We start from the raw sequence: 20241 nt of genomic DNA on the forward strand, positions 1-20241 counted from the left end.
AGCCCTGCTCGGCCTTTCTTGTGTTACTGACAGCTCTACCCTGTGTTATTCTAGTTCTGACTTTTACTGTCCCTAGACTATGAACTTGTTGAGGATAGGGGGCTGTGCCATGTATTCCTGTTTTATCCCACAGATCTGTTTGCACTTCATTTAATGTCATTTTGGTAAATGAATGTTACATTCCTGACCTGCTTCCCCAGGTTCCTTCATTAACATATCACAGATGATTGCCTGTGTCGGACAGCAAGCCATCAGTGGCTCTCGAGTGCCAGATGGCTTTGAAAACAGGTCCTTGCCTCACTTTGAAAAACACTCAAAGGTAAGCAGTAGTGGATGAGGCAGAACTTTGAAGGACAACCTTCAGCAGTGCAGAAGAGAGTCACGGAAGCTCTGGGGCTGCCAACCAAGGGGCTCCTGGAGCTGGTGTATAAGGGTGGCGGCCGCTCGGGGTTATTCCCTCTGCAACCCAAACTTGAGTCCTGTAGAAGGAGCCTTGTTAAACTCAGAGCTGTATAACTTGAGTTTGGACCAAGAGGGAGGATTTCAGATTCCCATCCAACTTACCTTAAGTGTTCAAAATGTGTAGTTATCATACATGTGCATTCAATCTGTATGCTTACTTGGGGGGCACTTACATAAAAGTATAAGGATTTTTAAACAGTGAACATGTAAAACGACCAGGAAATTCCAAGTTTTCCTCTCTGGAATTCTTAAACTCTGCTTGTAAATGACTTCTGGGTTCCATTGGCCCTCGTGGTCTAGACACTAGTGTCAGCAGAGCACAACTTAGAGCAGATTTGGTCACTTAGTAAATTCTGGATGGAGTCAGCTGTTATTCGCACTGAAGCAGAGATGCCCCAGCTGTTCCTGCCCGGTGGAACTGTAGGATTTCTGTCCAGCCCCTCCTGGGGAGATAGGACTACTGTACTGAGAATGGACAGATATTCTCTGTATCAGGCGGCCTCAGGAACAACTCAGGTTCTCTGCCCAAGATCAGAAATCACTAGAGGTCAGGCAGCCAGCTGGTCACTGGAGTGGTACCTGACTATGCTTATCTGGCTCAGAGTCAAAGCCTGACCAATTTAGAAGAGATACCAGGGATATCCAGTGCTAGACTTCGGAGTAGATGGTGCCTGCCTAGAAATGCCAGCTGCCCCTTAAATGAAATAGGGAAGCAGGAGGTTAGCCTGCTCATCTGAATTGTCCCCCAAGGAACACAGACCTATCCAGATCAAAGGCCATTTGGCATTTCATATGGTGTTTTATATATGTTTGTTTCTTTTTGCAGGTTTTTTTTTTTTGAGATACATTTCATTTATCATAATATTCACCCATTTAAAGTGTTGAGTTCAGCAGCTTAGTATGTTCACAGAGTTGTATGATCATCATCACAGTCTAATTTTAGAATATTTTCAACAGCCTAAAAATGAATCCCCATAAACATTAGCAGCACACGGTTATGTTTTGGAGGTGGACAGGTCTGGCCCACAGGAAGGGTGTCTTGGGAGGAGTCGTTTCCCAGGGGAGGGGCAAGCTGTCACAGTCAGCAGGGTGCCCTCTGAACCGAGGTTGGTAACTGCCTCCCTGGTCTAGGGGTAGCAGCCCAAGCTTTGGTTTCTCTGTCACGAGCCACCTGGCTGCCAGTGGCACCAGCACCAACCCTGGCTGGGGCCTCACCCTCCTTGTCTCTGGTAAGGATGGTCTGGGCTAAATTGTTTCTCCTTTAGGAAAGGGCATAAAACATGAGAGTGCATTGGCTGGGTATTTATAGTCTGAAGTTGAGGCATTTTCTGATTTGAATGGGCTTTGGAATTGTGGACCTTGAACTTTTTTGTTAGATTTTTCTTTTTTTCCTACCTTTCTTTAGCTCCCAGCTGCCAAAGGCTTTGTGGCTAACAGCTTTTATTCAGGTTTGACACCAACCGAGTTTTTCTTCCACACGATGGCTGGCCGGGAAGGTCTGGTTGACACAGCTGTGAAGACAGCTGAAACAGGATACATGCAGGTAACCTGAAGAAATGTAGGCCATTAGCAATGAAGCAGGATAGGGTCTGCAGATCTTGACTGCTGAGTGTTTGCTTATTTTGTACCTGAGCTCTAATTTATCCAGTCTCGGTATTTAAAAGGAAAAATTGAGAGATGTAGGGTACCCTAGAAATAAACAACATACAAAGGTAGTATGTTCCAAATCACACAATGTCCTTCGAATGATGAAGACCAGGCCGGAACCACATGTACCAAAGCATTGCTGGAGGAGAGCATGGACCCAAGTGCATCCCAGAGCACGTCATCGAACCTCACTGAGCCTCTGATTCCTAATACACAGAGGTGGGGTAACAGTACCTACCTCGTGATTATAAATTGAGAGGACTCTGCTTCTCACTGTGCAACTATTTATATAACCCATTATTAATATCACTCTAAGGGACTCCAAGAACCTATTCCAGTGCCCGCAGGGGGGCTTGGACACACTTGGAGGGCTGGCTTTTTCTCCATTGTATGTACAGGTGTAAGATAGTAGTCTCCGGGGACAGGGCTGAGCTAGACACTCCTCTGTGCCTGTGCTTCTCAGACTGCTGCAGAAGTACCCCTGATGGCAGAGGGGTGAAAACACATCCTACCTTGTTCTTCCATAAGACCACAAGGAAAGGATTTCTCGCCAGTGTCTAATTCTCATTTCTACTCTGTACTCCATAATCTCTGTTTGTTTGTTTTTAATTTTTTGATGTATTTATCTACTTACAACACATGATGAAGTTAACAATCCAAGTTGCTAGGCCATGAACTGCTGTGGCTTTGTGTCCCTTTTCTCCCCACCGTGGATTGAGAAACACGGCCCTTTGCATACTGGGAAACCAGGACTGATAAACCAGAGATGCGAATGAGTGAGCCAGAGCACACAATGATGAGGGCGAAATGGACCCGAATCAGTACACACCTATTTCCATAACCTCGTCTGGACCTCCTGTAGCATTACTGATAACTGCTTCCCTTTTAATCATCTTTTGATGGGAAATTGCCCTTTAGCTTTGGAGTGTGCTGCTTTTGTCAGAAACCTAACAGCCTGTGAAATGCTTTTACCACTCTTGCCCAAATGTCTGTTGACTTTATTTTTTGTCTTCACCTTTTTTGAAGTAGAGAGTATGGCTTTCCCAGAGCAATGTGTTAGCCTAGAACAAATTAGTTGTGGCATGAGGGATTTTTGTTTTGAAGTTGCCTGGAGGAAGATTTCTTTCTTTTTAACTCCCTGAGCCCCCATCACATTGCTGGCTGGAGTGTTCTGCTGGTGGGAGGTTCTCCCTAAGCAGACTTGAGAAATCGCTGCTGCCTGCTGGTTCAAACGCAATGCCATTCCTGTTCTCTCTTCTTCCCCCTCTGTCCCGGAAGGTGGCCTGCACCTGATCCTCTGTAATTCATATTGAAGTCTACAGGGGTCCTGGATTAAGTTGTGTTTAGAAATGCAAAGCAATTGCATTAATTTATACCTTAGGGAGACAGAGAGGGAAGGCGAAGCAGCCTAGGAAAACAGTGTTTGCAGAGTCCTTCGGGGGTGATGGGGTTTAAATTGCATGTATTCTAATACACTGAAGTCCTGGAGGCTGGAGCATATTCTAAATCCCACTGCACAGGCTAGTGAGGCCCTTGTGGGCCTGTTCTTGCAGTCAGGGGACTCTTTTTAAGGGATTTCTAATAAATTGTTTTTATGTGATTAAAGCGCTGGTAACCTTGAAACTCAGAGTTGCAAATCTCAACCTCTGTATGCGTGAGTAGTCTTCTCAAAGCAGCTGAGCTTTTGTCTCCTCTCCTCCTTTTACTTTAGAGGAGGCTCGTAAAGTCCCTTGAAGATCTTTGCTCACAGTATGATTTGACAGTCCGAAGCTCTACAGGCGATATCATCCAGTTCATTTACGGGGGAGATGGCTTAGATCCTGCAGCCATGGAGGGAAAAGATGAACCCTTGGAGTTTAAAAGAGTTCTGGACAACATCAAAGTAAGATTTAGCATTATATCTGTCAGTGTTTTCAAGGCCAGTTCTTTAGAATGGAGGTGCCCTTTGGCATAGCACACAGTTAATGCTGTCATATCTACCCAACCACTGAGTTAATATTTTTCTTTTTGTGTTCCTTTGCATAATTTCCCCCAAGTATTAAAGGAAAAATAGTTTCTCAATTTCAAAGTCTAGTTATTGGTAGTAATCAAATGCCAATAGAAGAGGGCTTTGTCTTCTTGTCTGGATCTAGTAAAGTGTAATAGAGACGCTGTTAAAGCCATGGGTGTGGAGAAGCAGGCACATTTCACACACTTTAACTGGGGGTATAATTTAGAACAATCTTTTTGAGAGGTAGCTGGACAACACTGATCTGAATTTAAATGTGGGTGCCTTTGACCAACATTTAAGTTCCACTTATAGGAATTTGCCCTACAAAAATGATCTAAATGTGCCAAGAATGTTCTTCCAGAATTGTTTATAGCAGACACAGACCATCAGTGGAGGACAGGTCAAATACAGACTGGTCCGTCCATTAGGGTGATGTGCAACCATTAAAACTTTAGGGGAAACCCCATGAACTTGGAGGTGGGGGAATATTTTCACTCTTGAAATTTTGGGCTCTTTTTAAAAAACAACAATTTGTGATTTTAGTGCAAATCTGGGGTGGGGTGAAGGTTGGGGAGAAATGGCATGATACCCACTGAATAGCCCACAAGCCTTTGTATAAGATGGAGTATCAGTTTATCCCGTTTTCACCTTCATATTAAAGGTAGAGTCTACAATTTGTTTTGGAAGAAAAAAAACATCACAGGTTGCTAAAAGCTCACTCTGAGTGAGGTCGTTTTGTCTCTTATAAATTCCTTCCTCCAATACTGCCCCCCACATCACTCTATTTCCTTTTGATACCCGAGGCCGTCTTCCCGTGCCAGAGCGAGCCTGCTCTCAGTAAGAATGAGCTGCTCCTGACCGCTGAGTCCATCACGAAGAAGAATGAGTTTCTCTGCTGCCAGGACAGCTTCCTGCAGGTGAGCTCCGCGGGGGCCATGCACCCAGCTCTGCTGTCCCCAAGGAATTATTTGCCAAGTGCCAGCAGTGCAGTTTATAAGCTGGGGGGGTGTTTATGTAAGAGTGTTTCTTGTTAAAAAATTTAAGACTGGCCCAGGCAGAATCTCAGCAGTCAACATAAAGAATTAATCTCATGTCTTTCTTAGTTTGTCTTTTGCGCAAGTGTTTCCCTGGTAGAAGAAAAATGCTTTAGTTAGAGAACTGATTTTTTTTTAACCCTGTCCCTGTCAACCCCCTACAACCCACTTTTTCATCCTGTGGGTCGTCTCCTTCCTCGGTGGTTCTGCATCCCAATCATTTGTAATAGTAGTAGCATTGTTTTAACGCCATTTATCGTGTCTTGTACAGTAAATGATGTCATAGCATTTACTTAATACCATTATCATTTTAAATTGTTTTTTTTCTTACTGTAACATGGGTTAGAAATGCACAGAGTCAGCCTTCCATTTTCTTCCAGGGACCTGTTACCTTGACATCCTCTTAAGGTTTTTTTGGTTCATTTTTATTTCACTGACCTGCTCCTTCCTGTTTATAATCATGGTTATGATCAAAAGTAGCGTGGCCAAAACAAAAAGCAAAAGGATACAGGAATCAATACCTGGTTCCCTTTGTGTACTGATTGGTGATTCAAATATAGCACAAATGTATCCCTTGAAGTATATCAAAAATAAAAATAGTAAAAACCGTAAATAAGAATGTTTTAGCTAAAAGCGCTTCACTCTGTTCTTTCACATGACAAGATGTGAAAGGTGAAAAAGAGACTCTTCCAGATCTTAATATATTTAAAATTAAGAGTCTGGCTAGGCTGAGTGCCTTTGTTTTGGTTTTGGTTTGGTTTTTTCATAGCTTTTTTTTTTCTTTTTTTTTTTTTTTCTTAAGTAACAAATGAGAAGTGTGATTTCATTTTTCTTCACGATTATATTTACTTATTTATGTTTCTGTTTCTCCTTGAAGACCTTAACTGAGACAGGCTATGAGAAATATAACGAGGTAATGTGCTTAACGTGCTGTGGCTGCCGGGCGTGGAGGAGTAGTTCTGCTGTACCCCAGCTGTCTGCCAGGCCCGGGGACCACAGATTTCTGTCCCGGTTCTGGCAAACAGGGCTTCCCTGTTCATCACCTTGGACTGGTCCTTTCTCGTCTTAGACGCGGTTTGACGGTAACCCCCTGACCAGCAGCACTTGTGGGTTCAGTGAGCACTTGTTCAGCCGTCCCCTCGTGCTGTACGCCCCACAGATCACAGGGACACAGAGGTGATTGAACATGTCCTCGCCCTCCAGTGGCTCACAATCTGGGCTCAGATTGATTTGCCAAGAGGGTCCGAAATCCACTGGCCAGAGCAGATTTTTCTGAGCTGCTGAAATGTTGTCCAGCCATGGCCCGTGTCAGAGCTGAGGAGACAGAGGCAGCTCCTGGGTGGTGCTGAGCCCTGGCCCTGCCAGAGGCCGACAGCTGTGCTCACAGACGCACTGTGGACTGAGTATGAGAGTTAGCTGCTGGTCAGTTGTGTGATTAACTGCCTGCCAGCTGCCGTGTTCTGAGTTCCTGTAGTATGCATGGGTTGGTCCAGCTGAATTCTTAGTAGCTTATTTCAGTTTTCATTTCCAAAAAGTGAGCTTTTTTCCTTTTAACCTAACTTCCAGAATATCTGCCCTAACTCTTGTGTAAGGGAAGCCATTCCTTTCAGCAACGCCACCAGAAGCATGTCCACGTGGGTGGCAGCTGAAAACTGTCCTTTCCAGCACCTGAGCTGGGGAATGGTTTGAGGTGTGTGCTCTTGACTGCTCATGTGTGCGGAGTTTCTCACAGATGAAAACCCCCTGGTCTGCTTGACCTTGGGCTCTGGCAATCGAATGGCAACATCTGGTTAGCCTGTGCCTTGAACACCTGGCAATCGAATGGCAACATCTGGTTCAAGAGGGCTTTCAGAAGTTCGCCCTAAAGGACACAACCACAGCTAGACAAGTAGGCTCAGGGAGGACGTCACCCATGTAAAGGAGGCTCTTAATACTGAATAATACAGGGGAAAAATTAAGTGGAAGTGGGTATTATCGCTTTTGAAGATTCACAGTTTTAGGCAGAGCCACACCAGGAGAGATTGTCCCACTGCCCTCTCCAGCTCTAATTTCCACCTGTGGTTTGTAATAACTAACTGTATCTGAAAACGTGGCCTCAAACCTGTAATTAATAAGTAAGCCTGGAGAGTTTCTCTTTAAAGAGTCTCTTGAGAATTTTCAAGTTCTTGTAAATTAGTAAAAGTCCTTTCTTAAATAAAAGTCTTTTCTGCATAGAATGATGGCTGAGCGGCATGGTAACCCTCCACGTATTTCCACGCTTTGTCAATGAGGAGAGTTGACCAACAAGGACAGTCATGGGAAACCTGTGTTCATGAGCAAGGGGGAGCCAAGATGTGGTGGATTCCACCCACGTAGCCCCCTGATCACCTGGGCTCCTAGGAGACAGACTGAAATGCCCAGTGGGCAAAGATGACATTGCAGAAAACCCCTGCCCTGAGAGCAGACTGTGGAGAAGGCATTTGACTTTGTAGAGGGGCCTCTTGTCTTGGCCAAGCCCCTGACCTTATTCAGCCCGATTGGCCTGTGCTCTAGAGCAATGGGGCCAGTGCCCTGCCGCCCCACAGGGAGAGCTTGCCAGGCTGGGCAGCAGCTGACGAAGAAGAGCTTGTGAACATGGACCATGTGGACCTCAGAAGTTTTAGTGGTTTGCTTTTAGCAAAGATAGTAATTAGAAATTGCTCGTTAGTCTATGGGAGGCTAAAGAGATTTATTTTTGCAGTGTTAGGATAAAACCTGGCTAGTTAAGTGTTAAGCTCTCTGTAGGTGCCTTATGGCAGCAAGCAGTCCCCAACCTTTTCAGCACCAGGGAGCGGTTTCGTGGAAGACAGTTTTTCCATGAACGGAGGTGGGGAGGTTCAGGCAGTAATGCGAGCGACGGGGGGGCAGCAGATGAAGCATCGCTCGCTCGCCCGCCCGCCCGCCGCTCACCTCCTGCTGGGCGGCCCGGTTCCTAACAGGCCGCGGGCTGGTAGCGGTCCGTGGCCCAAGGGTCGGGGACCCCTGCGTTAGAGGAGTTTGTTTTTGCAAAAGTGGGCTTCTGTTCAGTCTACTTTTTGAAACATTTGTTTCAGACAAAACTTGTGATGTTTTCAACTATGTGATATAGATTGAGCAGACTCTGGGCAGGCATGCTGGTCTTCCTGGGGCCCCTCAGCCGGCCTCGGAATCAAGAATCAAGACCTCATGAGGCTTTGCAGCCACTACAGCATGCATCCAGTCCTCGGGCCCGCCCACTGGTCCGTCCGGGTGTGTGGATCCGCCCTCAGCCTGCCGCGCGGAGCAGCTGGACGCCTGTAGTTGGCCAGAGTGCCCGCACAATTTGTCCGAAACCACTGAGGGGAATTATATTCCCCTGAGGGCTGCTGAGGGGAAGTGCAGTCTCTCCACCCTTTCCCATACTCTCAAAAACGCCCCTGGATCAAACCAGAGCGGCTGATGAGCAGCCTGGGAAGGACACTGCTACTGCACCGGGTGTGCCCCCAGCTCACCTGAGAAGTGCTCTAAGAGTCAGTCCCACGCTGCTGGCCCCCTGGCAGCAGGACATGGATGGGTGTGCTTCGTGAAAGCGTACCATACCCTCCGTGAGAACTCCCCGAGAGGACCTGCTAGCTGATCCTGGTTCTAGGAGTGACCTTGAGGCTGGGTTTATTTCACAGACACACTATAAATTGTAAAGCAGATGGGTTTTCCCCTCAGAGCAGTTTCCAGAAAACTTAGGCCTGTCGTCTCTAGCCGTGCCCTATGGATCCTCCACATGGTGTGCTTTTCCCCTTTTTCTTGCTCCATTTTGTCATCGTCCCGGGACGTAGAGTGCTGTTCTTAAATACAGTGGGAACAGCAGATATGCCGATGTTTCATTTCCAGCTTGGAGAGTGGTTTCCTGGAGACCTTACAAAGTTCTGACTGTGTGGGGGAAGGGAGCATGATGGGGGAACCAGTGCAGAGCTGAGGGTCAGAGACAAAGCTGGGACTTGGGAGTGTTTCCTTTGAAATGAAGGCAAGTGTTTGAAATGTACATACTGTCTACAAAACCATACTTCGTAGTATTTAAATTGACCAGCACAACTGCAGAAGAAACCTCAAAAAGTTATCAGTCTAGAGACTAAAAGTACAAGTGGTTCAATTGTACTTACTCTGGGCTGCGTGAATGTGGGCAGCAGGGTGTGCCAGGGGAGAGAAGAGAAGGCAGCAAGTGGGAAGGGCTATCCTGCCATCACGCTATACATATGAAGCATCATCAGAGTAAAAAGGCCTTAGAAACACTAAACCAATGAACGATGTGTCCAGGGTGTGGATGGTGTGTCGTGTTCCTTGGAAAAACATTTTGTAATAGAACCTGTATCCATTTCGTACCCTTTACAGTGTCATATTTAGCTGCCACTAAAATAGGATGGACTCGTCACGTTACTGAAGTTTACAAAACGAATCATGTCATCCAGATTGCTGAGAAATATGTATCTGATGTTTGTTGTGTAATCTTTCAGGAGATAAAAAAATTTATTAAGGAGGTTTCTGAGAAGATCAAGAAAACCCGAGATAAATATGGCATCAACGATAACGGCACAACAGAGGTAACGGCCCTCCCAGATGTGTCAGGACATGGAGGTATTTTCCATTGCTGCCAGCCCTGACTCATACTTGGCTTTTTTCCTTCCAGCCCCGGGTGCTGTACCAGTTGGACCGGATCACCCCCACCCAAATAGAAAAGTTTCTGGAGACGTGTAGGGACAAGTACATGAGGTAAGGATGCTAACTGTCTTAGACTGCCAGGCAGTCACGTGGGTCTCTTGTATGCTTCCTGTTTCCCCAGGAAACAAAATCATGCGCCCACACCGCTTACTGACTGCCAGCATTGAGCAGGTTCTGTCACCTCTTCCCTAGGGACTCCAGTGGGTAGACAGGCTGGGTGCTCCAAGAGTGGAAATAATTGCAAAGAAATTTCCTACTGCCCTCTCCCCACAGAGAAACTACCGATATATTTGGCAATTGCCAGCTGCTCTGTCCACCTTCAGTACCATTTGTTAGCAGAGCTCTTAGATCTTCTCCAGTCATCCCGCTGACCACCAGTAGCCACGCAGTATTCACTGTCATCATCGGACCCCTCTGAGCATCACGTCCCCTCATCTGCACCTGTAACTGATTTGTGCCGGGTTCTTCCTCGATCACAAGCCTAGCCTGGGTCCTTGCCAATTCCTTCCTGGCCCTGATGGCATCTGTATTTTTTCTGTTGAAAGGAGATAATCAGAAGCCTCCCCAGCAGTTTTTGGTTTTGTCTTTTTTGGCCCCTTTTTTTTTCCCCCCTTGCATCGTGAGTGTTGCAGGATCTTACTTCCAGTTCCCCAACCAGGGATTGAACCTGGGCCCACCCGGGCCCTGGCAGTGAAAGTTTGGAGTCCTAACCACTGGACTGCCAGGGAATTCCCTGGTTTTGTCTTTTTAATTGAAGTATAGTTGATCTACAACACTGTGCAAGTTCCAGGTGCACAACATAGCGATTCGATATTTCTATATATTGCAAAAGGATCACCACGATAAGCCTAGTTACCATCTGCCACCATACAAAGATATTACATCATTATTGTCTATATTTCCCACGCTGTACATTTCACCCCCGTCTCCTTAGCAGTTTTACTGGACTTTTCATCCCTACCTTGTCCTTTCAGGGCACAGATGGAGCCAGGTTCTGCGGTGGGCGCACTCTGTGCCCAGAGCATTGGTGAGCCGGGCACCCAGATGACCCTGAAGACTTTCCACTTCGCGGGCGTGGCCTCCATGAACATCACCCTGGGTGTGCCCCGCATCAAAGAGATCATCAACGCTTCCAAAGCCATCAGGTGCCCGCATCCGTGTCCCTCTTGTTCTCACACTCACCTTTCATGATCCTTGAGAAACAGTGTTTCTCTTGGGGGGGTGTGTGTGTGTGTGTGTGTGTGTGTGTGTGTGTGTGTGTGAGAGAGAGAGAGAGAGAGAGAGAGATGCTAGCGGGCAGTTTCTCAAACTCCAGAGTGATGCGTGCTTGTGTTAATCATATCTTGCCTTTTAAAAAACCCAAACTGGAAAAAAATAAGTCCAAACTGGATAGAGTCAAAATTGATGCAATGGTTCTTTATGGCCACAAGTCACATGAAAGAGAGAAACCTAAAAAAAATGCCTGGAAAAATTGGAACCATGTGTCAGTGTAGATTTCATCCTTTTGATGTCATTATTCGCAGCCTCACTAGGCCTGACTGACGTGTCTACCGCTTGAGCTATGGTCATATGCTGTGACACACTCCCTGTCCGCCCACACCCCTGCCCCGGTGATTTCATGATAGGATTTGTGGGTGATGTGAGACTAGGAAAGATAGAAATACCTTATGGCGCATTCAGTGACAAAATCACGTTTCACCTCTGATCCGAGTCTAACGAAATGACAGTATAACATTAAATGAAAGAAAGCTGTACCTGGTTCTAGAACAGCACCTGTAGACGTCCAGGGTGGCAGGAGTTCTGCCTACGTCCACTAGGTTGGTCAGATCTCCCAGGAATGTGCGTTCGGGGGATGCCGTCCAGGACAGCGAGGATGGAAGCTCCTAGCTGGTGGTTGGAGGAGCTGGAGGTGTCCTGAAGAGGGGATTGTAAGGGTGGCGGTGGAAGTGGAGGAACCTGCAGTACACGAAGGGTCAGTTTACTCAGGGAACAGAACTGAAATAGCTACTCATTAGGACCAAAGAGGAAAAGGTAGGTTCGCTTGGCCAGGAAGAATGTTGTGAAAGTCACTCAGTGACTGATCGAGTGGGCTGCCTCACGAGCACGTGTATGTGAAGCCCTCAGTGGCATGCCTGACTCCAGTAAGCGCTCAGTAAATTGCAGTCGCTGTTAACGTGACGACTGCAAGTGGTACCCGGGCTTAACAAAGCGGTGGTCTTCAAACAGCCTCATTCCTTGTGCTGTCATCATTTGCCCTTCCTTGCCACAGCACTCCAATCATCACAGCACAGCTGGACAAGGACGACGATGCAGATTACGCTCGCCTCGTGAAAGGGAGAATTGAGAAGACCCTCTTGGGAGAGGTAAGAAGAAATCCCTCTTAATAATAAGAAAACCAAACCAGCAGCATTGCCAGTAAGCGTAAGAACCACTTGTAGTGCATTTACTAGTCAGTGTGTCCACACTGCTCTGTATCCTTAAAAAAACAGAGTGAGCCTTGTATGCTCTGAGGGAAGGGAAAGTGACTGATGAACATTCTGATTTTTTGACACCACAGATTTCAGAGTATATTGAAGAAGTGTTTCTTCCTGACGATTGCTTTATTCTCGTCAAGCTCTCCCTGGAACGGATCAGACTTCTGAGGCTGGAAGTGAGTCATGTAATTAAATGCGTGGAGGAAGTCATCCTCTTTTAGCCCCAAGATAGGCGCTGATAAACTAGGGCAAGAGCTATGCAAGGCACAGGAAACCCTGCAGAGGCTTTCACTCAGTGTCTGTTCTGTGAGTCTGTTGTACCTTCACATTTTCTCTCTACACCTGACCCCGGCACAGACATTGCCACCCAGGGGCACACAGGAAATCAGTGGAGGTTTTGTGCAGGCCATAATACCCATTTGCTGTGATAACAGCATTACAGCATCTGGAAGGACTGTAGTGCCAGCTGTGTCTTACTCACCTGTGGGCCCCCAGCACAGTACCTGGCTGGCTCAGGAGATGTTTTTGGGTGCGTGGATTGACCTGGCTTAATTATCGTTGGTGTTTATGCACAGGTAGCAATGGCAAAAAAAGGGTTGGGGGGTGGGGATCTACTCTTTAATGAATAAGGCAGAGGTATACATTACGGTACATAAATACACAGTATATCTCCGGTATTAAAATATCGTGGTGTGGAGAGAGATCGGGGGGAAAATGACTGAAAAGGCTTCTTAGAGGGGCAACGATGCAAAAAGACCAAGAAACACTGGAACCGCAGCCTCCACACCCTGCTAGTAATGTCCTGGGCGTGCGGTCCCTCACAGGTGAACGCTGAGACGGTGAGGTATTCCATCTGCATGTCCAAGCTCCGCGTGAAGCCTGGCGACGTGGCCGTGCATGGTGAGGCTGTGGTGTGTGTCACCCCCCGAGAGAACAGCAAGAGCTCCATGTACTACGTGCTGCAGTTTCTGAAAGAGGATCTCCCCAAGGTGAGACACAGGTCACCTCTCCAGGACCGCGTCTGGCCTAATACCTGGAGAGGCGTAAAGGGAGGGACCGCGCTCACCTCTGACCTGAAGAGCCAGGTGTCAGGAAGCCACAAGGGCGTTGTCACTGCTGAGACCGAGGGTGGCGCCCTGTTTCTTCGTTTCTTTGCTGCACCCCTAAGGAGTCAGGCAGGTTCCGATTTCCTTCTTAGCACTGCCACACCAACTCTGCCTGTTCGGTTTCTCTTTGTTCTTTCATAAAACTGGTGGTGGAAGGGGGCATGGTCCCCTGAGCTTCTGCTTTCCCCCAACCACTAGAACAGCACACAGGCACTCCCAAGTTTGGCATGTTGCTGACAATCACCACTGAAAATGGGGTGATCAAGGTCACAGACCCAGGCCATGACGTTCCCAGTTCTCACAGCCACTGTGGTTTCCCAGGCTCCCGGGTGGGTGGGGGCCGTAGGCACTGTGGGGTCTGGAGACTTACCTGTCTGTGAGTCCAGGTGGTGGTGCAGGGCATCCCGGAGGTGTCCCGAGCTGTCATCCACATCGACGAGCAGAGCGGAAAGGAGAAGTACAAGCTCCTGGTGGAGGGTGATAACCTGCGGGCAGTCATGGCCACCCACGGTGTGAAGGGCACCCGAACTACCTCTAACAACACATATGAGGTACTGCTTCCGGCCAGGGGCACCTTGCCGTCGTCCCGTCTCCCTCCTGGCACGCTCCTCCGACCCTGCCGTTTGCTCTCGGTCTGCACTCCCATCTCTGGGGAAGCGCATGGGGTGCCGGGAGCTGCAGGGTAGAGGAGGACGTGGCTGCCTCTGCTCATCCTAGCCCTCCGCAGGTGGAGAAAACCCTGGGCATCGAAGCTGCCCGGACGACTATCATCAACGAAATCCAGTACACGATGGTCAACCACGGCATGAGCATCGACCGGCGGCACGTGATGCTGCTCTCCGACCTCATGACCTACAAGGTTCGTGGGGGCCTGGCAGCCAGGCGTCGCAAACCCAGTCTCGGGAGCACGAAGCTTGTAGGACACATAGCGTGCCCAACTGTGATGACCACCGTTACCCAAGACCGAAGTACAGTGGTCAGGTTTGGGTGTACTGGTAAAATTCCAGCGTGAAAATTTCAACCTCATGGCAGGAGGCAGAGCATGGTTTTTGTCCTTTTTAGAAATTTTATCCTAAAAGAAAACTAGCCATTGCCAAAAGCCCAAGGATTCCATGGCAAACTGAGGTTTATTCCCTGTTAAACCCATTCATCACGCTTCTTCTGTAGCCATTTCCAGGTTAAAGAACAAGTTAACATAATCTGAGGGGGGAACTGAGGTTGGTATTTTTGGCCGTGCTGGGTCTTCGTTGCTGCGCGCGGCTTTCTCTAGTTGCGGCGAGTGCAGGCTACTCTTTGTTGTGGTGTGCGCGCTTCTCATTGCGGTGGCTTCTCTTGTTGGGGAGCACGGGCTCTAGGCACGTGGGCTCAGTAGTTGTGGCTCACGGGCTCTAGAGCACAGGCTCAGTAATTGTGGCGCACGGGCTTAGTTGCTCCGCGGCATGTGGGATCTTCCCGGACCAGGGCTTGAACCCGTGTCCCCTGCGTCGGCAAGCGGATTCTTAACCACTGCACCACCAGGGAGGTCCCAAGCATATCATTTTTATTCTGGCTTTTTTCTAACATTATAAATGTTTTCCATGTTGTTTCATAGTTTTATAAATACACTTTTTTAATGATGGCACAACATACCTTTAAATGAAAGCACCTAAATTTACATAACTCTTTTTCTACCTTGAGGCTTTTAAATTATTTGAGTTTTGAGTTCTTTGAACCATAAGAAACATCTTCAGAAGTACTGCCTTTTTAAAAGTTAGATTCTTAATTCTACTTTTCAGGGATTTTTTTTTTTGACCGTGCTGTGCAGCTTGCAGGATCTTAGTTCCCCAACCAGGGATTGAACCCAGACCCTCAGCAGTGAAAGTGCAGAGTCCTAACCACTGGACCGCCAGGGAATTCCCTACTTTTCAGTTCTTTTTTTAATTAATTTTTATTGGAGTATAGTTGATTTACAATGTTTTGTTAGTTTCTGCTGTACAGCAAAGTGAGTCAGTTATACATATACATATATCCACTCTTTACTTCTCAGTTGTTAATTCTTTGTTCCAATGGCACCCGGCTGTGAGTGTAAGGATCAGTGTTGTCAGTGGCTGATGGCCTCAGAGGGACACAGGTGGGACAGATAGTTGTTAGGATCCTATTTAAACCTGAGATTGTGACTTGCGGCTCTGCTGATTTTTGCTGCTTCTGTTGAGGGAAGGCGGGGCATGCATTTTGTAAGTGGCATGAGTACCACTCTGGCTCTCTCTCCCGTGGCGCAGGGTGAAGTCCTGGGCATTACTAGGTTTGGCCTGGCCAAGATGAAGGAGAGCGTGCTGATGCTGGCCTCCTTTGAGAAGACAGCCGACCACCTCTTTGACGCCGCCTACTTCGGGCAGAAGGACTCCGTGTGTGGTAGGTTTGGTGTTCGTAGCAGCCTCCCCAGAGGCCTTTGTTGATGCAGCTTAGATCGTGGGCGGGGCTTCTCAGGAGGTGGAGAAACTGAGCAGGCAGAGCTTTTACTTAAGAATAAAGTCACAGATCATGGAATTGGAACTGACCTATCTTTTATCTCCAAAGCCTGACTGTGGCAGCCTGCATCCCTCACATTTGTAGAAGGCTTCTCTGTCAGTACAGAGAAAAGATCGCCGCTGGGCATGTAGGAATTTTCTAGTCCTCAGAATTACAGTCGGCCACTCTGACCCTGCGCCAGGCACCCGCTGTCCTGACTTCCTGAGCAAGGCACCCAGCATGCCTGCGCCAGGCACCTTGTATGGCGTCACGGCACATCAGTGAGGCGCAGGTATCAAACCCTTTCTCGGTGAGAAGACCAAGGGAACTGACTCGCTTGTTGTTAGCGTCTTGCCCTGCCCTAGCCTCCTCTCCCACCACACAGCGCCTCTCTGACGGGCCTGGGGGAGAGGGAGCACGAGTTGCAGTTGTCACAGCAGATCCCCGCCCACCCGGAGTGGCCACTTTGCTCTAGACTTTCTCATGCTGCAGCAAGACCCTGTGGCCTGAGGTGGGAGTTTGTGAGGGCCTGGGGCTCCAACAGCGACGCCAGGCCTGGCCTTCGTCCCCGCCGCCAGAGCTCTGCTTCCTAGTGGCCATTTCGCCTCTCACCTCCTTGTGTGGATTGGCCACCCAAGACAACGGTCAGGTGGGGCCCCAGTCGGTATATGCCTATTTTTTGCTCCTGAGATTAACTCTTTCTTTCCCAAGGGTCACAGGTTGCAGATAGAGGGAAAGAGAAATTACATGATTCTTTAAGATAATGAAAGGTAAAAGGAAAGAAAAGGGAGCAGAGATTGGGGCAGGAGAAGGGCAAGGCCAAGGCAAAAGTAAGAGCGAGTCTGCTTGACAGCAGGGCTAAGACCCAGCTCCCCAGCTCTACCACCAGGACGCTGGGCCTGGTCTTTGCTGCTGCCCTGCTGTGGCCCCGCCCACCGCCCCTTCTCCACCACTGACCCCTCTGGGCATCTAGTGTGGTCACCCTACCCCAACTTTGAAATCTCCTGGTCCTTTATATGTTGTAACTCAATGTCAGCCCTTACTACGTGCTGGTTTTTAGTTTGGTTGTTTGCCTCTCTGGTGCCCTGATAGCACAAAGCCCAGAACATAGCAGGTACACACTTGCTTGTTGTAAAACCAGAAGCCTGACGCAGAGCCCAACATTTAGGTATTAAAAATCTGAAAAGGAGCTTTGAGAATCTGCACTGTCACCTTACTCCTGTCACTCTACGAGGGCCCTGCCTTCTGAGTGTTTCTGATTCAGGCTGTGGACTCCGAGGTTGGGGTTCTGTTAAGCCGCGGTGACCCCTGGGCCCAGGGAACAAGTCTCTGCTGCTGTCTCCAGGGGGATGGGCATCTGCTTACTATGATCCCATTTGCTTGTCTCCTGGGCCCTAAGTTAAGGAAGCGCTGGGTGGCAAACTTGGGGTTTCCTGAGTGTCATTCAGTATATCCCTGCTGTCTGAGTGTAGTGCTCACGAAGGTGAGGCCCACACGGTGCCTTTGGCTCAGATGGAGAGACCTCTGAGCCAGCAGTGGGGCTGTGGGCGGGCACTGCCCTTCGCTGGAATTCCCCCAACCCGTCCAGGAGCGCCATGCCATGCCTTCAGCATCTATAGATGAGGCGTGAAGCGAGCAGCCCAGATTCAGTCCGTCGATGTGTAGTGGGGCTGGGACTCCGAGCCCAGTTTCTGACTCCCAAGTCAGTAGTCCCTCTGTCCTGAAAACCTACCCGTGTGTCGAGAAGCTCTCTAACCTCCTTTCTGGTTGGTTTCAGGGGTGTCTGAATGCATCATCATGGGGATCCCCATGAACATTGGAACCGGGCTCTTCAAGCTGCTCCACAAGGCTGACAGGGACCCAAGCCCTCCCAGGAGGCCCCTGATCTTCGACACAAGCGAATTCCACATCCCCCTTGTCACATAGTCCAGGGAAGAGGGGACCGTTCCTGACCTCGGCTCCTTGTCGTCTGGAAAGGGGCTGGAGGCCAGCAGCTGACTCGTGAGCTTTGTGCTCCCCAGGACCGAGGCCCTGCCATCCCCACCATGCTGGCAGTCAGAGAAGGCCCCCGGCATCCTAGGAGCAACTCACCCAGTGACCCAGACCACAGCACAGTGCTTGCTGGGGAGAACCGGGATTTGTCTGTTTGTTTGCAACCTAATTAATCTAGGGACAGCTCAGCACCTCCTGCCCACTCCACCTCCCTGGACTTGCAAGGAGCCCCCAGCCCAGCATCTTTGCTCGTTCCCACCTCACCTGTCCCTGCATCCACTCAGAGAGGTGTCCCACCCTGATCGGGAGCCAGGTCTAAGCCGCAGGGCCAGGGCACATTCTCAGTTCTTCCGTTCCGCAGTCATGCTGCAATCTCCAGGTGTGACATACTAATGTAAATATTGTTACTATTATTTATTTGTCCACTTTGAAGAATTTGGAGTTTTTATTGTTATTTTGGTTTTCCTTTTGAAACCAAGAAGCTATAGAAACCAAGAAAGCCAGCTTTGAAGCGTCACTGGAAAAACTGGTTAAGCAAATGGGACCGTGTAGGATTTGTAACTGAGCTGAAACTGTCGTGAGGCCGCGCTGCTCTGAAACATCTTTTGCAGACCTCCCAGCTACCCTCTTTTTGTCTACTTCCTACCCCCATAGTCGGGGCTGAACCTCATGACAAGAGGCAAACCCATCCTTCATGGCCTGGAGACGCCTCCCTGGAGTGCGGGGCCTGCTGAGGTGGGGACTGTCGTGTACACAGAGAGGAGGAGTGAGGCTGGTCCAGGCCCACACACCACCTGCACGGCATCCACACCCTCCTGCGGAATCTGCATGTGTGCCCTGCCACCTGCGGCCGAAGAGCACGCAGGGCAGTTGCAGAGCTGGGGGCCTAGAAGGTGTCCCAGGGGAGTGGCGGGGGAGGGTCCTCCCGGAGGGTGCAAGCAGACACCAGCTCTCGGGGCTGAAGCGGTCACCCAGACAGGAAGGGCGAAGGCCTGCACAGGGGTGGGTGCCAGCTAGGGTTGGGGACGTGCCCCAGGTGGCACAGCAGGCTCCTCGAAGAGGAGATCTGCGGCAGTAGAAAGCACACGTCGGGCTATGAGGAGAGAACCAACCGGGCATCCCGGGAAAACCTATGTTTAACTGCCTGCTTGGGCTTCTGCCAGTGACTGCACCATCAAGGGTGGGTTTTTCAAGGCTTATGAGAGGGTTTTGTGCAACATAGGAAAGAAATGTGTGTAGCTTGTCTTCCAGAGAGCACAGGGGTTTGCTTCTGGAGATGGTGGTTCTTTGTGCTGAATTTGCTCCTGGGGATTGGCCCAGGGCCACGGAGAAGGAACTGTGGCAGCTGCAGATCTACTCCCTCTGGAGAACGCTCCATGGATCCTGTCCTCCTTCCTTCCCTGCCCAGAGCCAAGTTTATCGCTCTGGCTCTTCCTTCCCTCCCATGAGGCCTTGGAAAAGCAAGGCTGCTTGGTTGGAAGTGAGACGATAGTGAAAAGTGGGGCTTTGACCCTGCTTTCTGGCTCCGTGCACTTGAGAAGGAAGGTCTACTTCTGAAATGACAGCCTGTTCATCTCAGTGTATCAAGCCACTGGAAGAAACAACAGCACAAACCAAAGAGATGGGCATCTGTTGAGCAAGAAGATGGTTTGGATAATTAAAGAGATGGATGTGGTAAAAGAAAAAGTAGAGGAGAGTCAAAGAATTCAAGCAGTATAATGTACTTACCTTCTTTGGTCATTCCCTAGTTGACTCCCCAGGTTCTGAGTTAATGCCACTAAGGCACTTAGCGTAACCCTTGGTTCTTGGGTCTGTGTTTGGGATGAGTGCTTTCCCTCCCATACTGACGTGATTTTGAGTTAGGAATTCCTGACCTGAGTGACTTTTCGTCAATGCTCAGGCTTAAATTCTGTTAAAATTAGTTTGATCCCCACGCCCATGAGGTTAACCTACAGACTTCTCTTAGGGTGCCAGTGATGTGGAAAAAGGCCATTTTTCACATTCAGCCCCCCCCCCCCCCACATCTCTGAACTAAGATGGCCTGATTGAAGACAAAGTGTTGAGTGCATTAACACGCTTACTCAGGGTTGCCCCATGAAGCCTCACCACGGACTCTGCTTCTCTCACCCAACCTGCCAAGAGCCACAGAGCCACATGGCTGGCTTCCTGAAAACTCACCTGGGAAGTAAGCCGCAGGCCTGATCAGATCCAGGACTGCTGGAATCCACGCAAGGGCCAGGGAGGGTGGAATTGGGTGGCGGGAGGGAACACCAGCGCCCACCTTGCTCTGTGTGACACATACGTGAAGTGGGGGGGAGGGACCGTGGCATCCATGTGCTGCTGTGAGGAATAAAGGCGGC

The 20241-nt window shown here is 49.0% G+C and overlaps 1 protein-coding gene across 1 annotated transcript in view; it reads left to right on the forward strand.

Moving 5' to 3' along the window:
* LOC133091208 (DNA-directed RNA polymerase III subunit RPC1-like) overlaps positions 1–18354 on the forward strand; it is a 30312-nt gene extending 11958 nt beyond the window's left edge. Inside the window, exons 5-18 of the mRNA XM_061190230.1 lie at positions 201–319; positions 1868–2005; positions 3821–3991; positions 4903–5016; positions 9618–9704; positions 9791–9873; positions 10797–10967; positions 12092–12185; positions 12380–12472; positions 13121–13285; positions 13789–13953; positions 14130–14261; positions 15661–15793; positions 17667–18354. Of these exons, the coding sequence (XP_061046213.1) occupies positions 201–319; positions 1868–2005; positions 3821–3991; positions 4903–5016; positions 9618–9704; positions 9791–9873; positions 10797–10967; positions 12092–12185; positions 12380–12472; positions 13121–13285; positions 13789–13953; positions 14130–14261; positions 15661–15793; positions 17667–17815 (1814 nt within the window). The 3' untranslated portion in view covers positions 17816–18354. The remainder of the gene's footprint in view (positions 1–200; positions 320–1867; positions 2006–3820; positions 3992–4902; positions 5017–9617; positions 9705–9790; positions 9874–10796; positions 10968–12091; positions 12186–12379; positions 12473–13120; positions 13286–13788; positions 13954–14129; positions 14262–15660; positions 15794–17666) is intronic.
* The last annotated feature ends 1887 nt before the right edge of the window (positions 18355–20241 follow it).

The sequence above is a fragment of the Eubalaena glacialis genome, chromosome 1 (genome assembly GCF_028564815.1).
Source record: "Eubalaena glacialis isolate mEubGla1 chromosome 1, mEubGla1.1.hap2.+ XY, whole genome shotgun sequence".
Taxonomy (NCBI): domain Eukaryota; kingdom Metazoa; phylum Chordata; class Mammalia; order Artiodactyla; family Balaenidae; genus Eubalaena; species Eubalaena glacialis.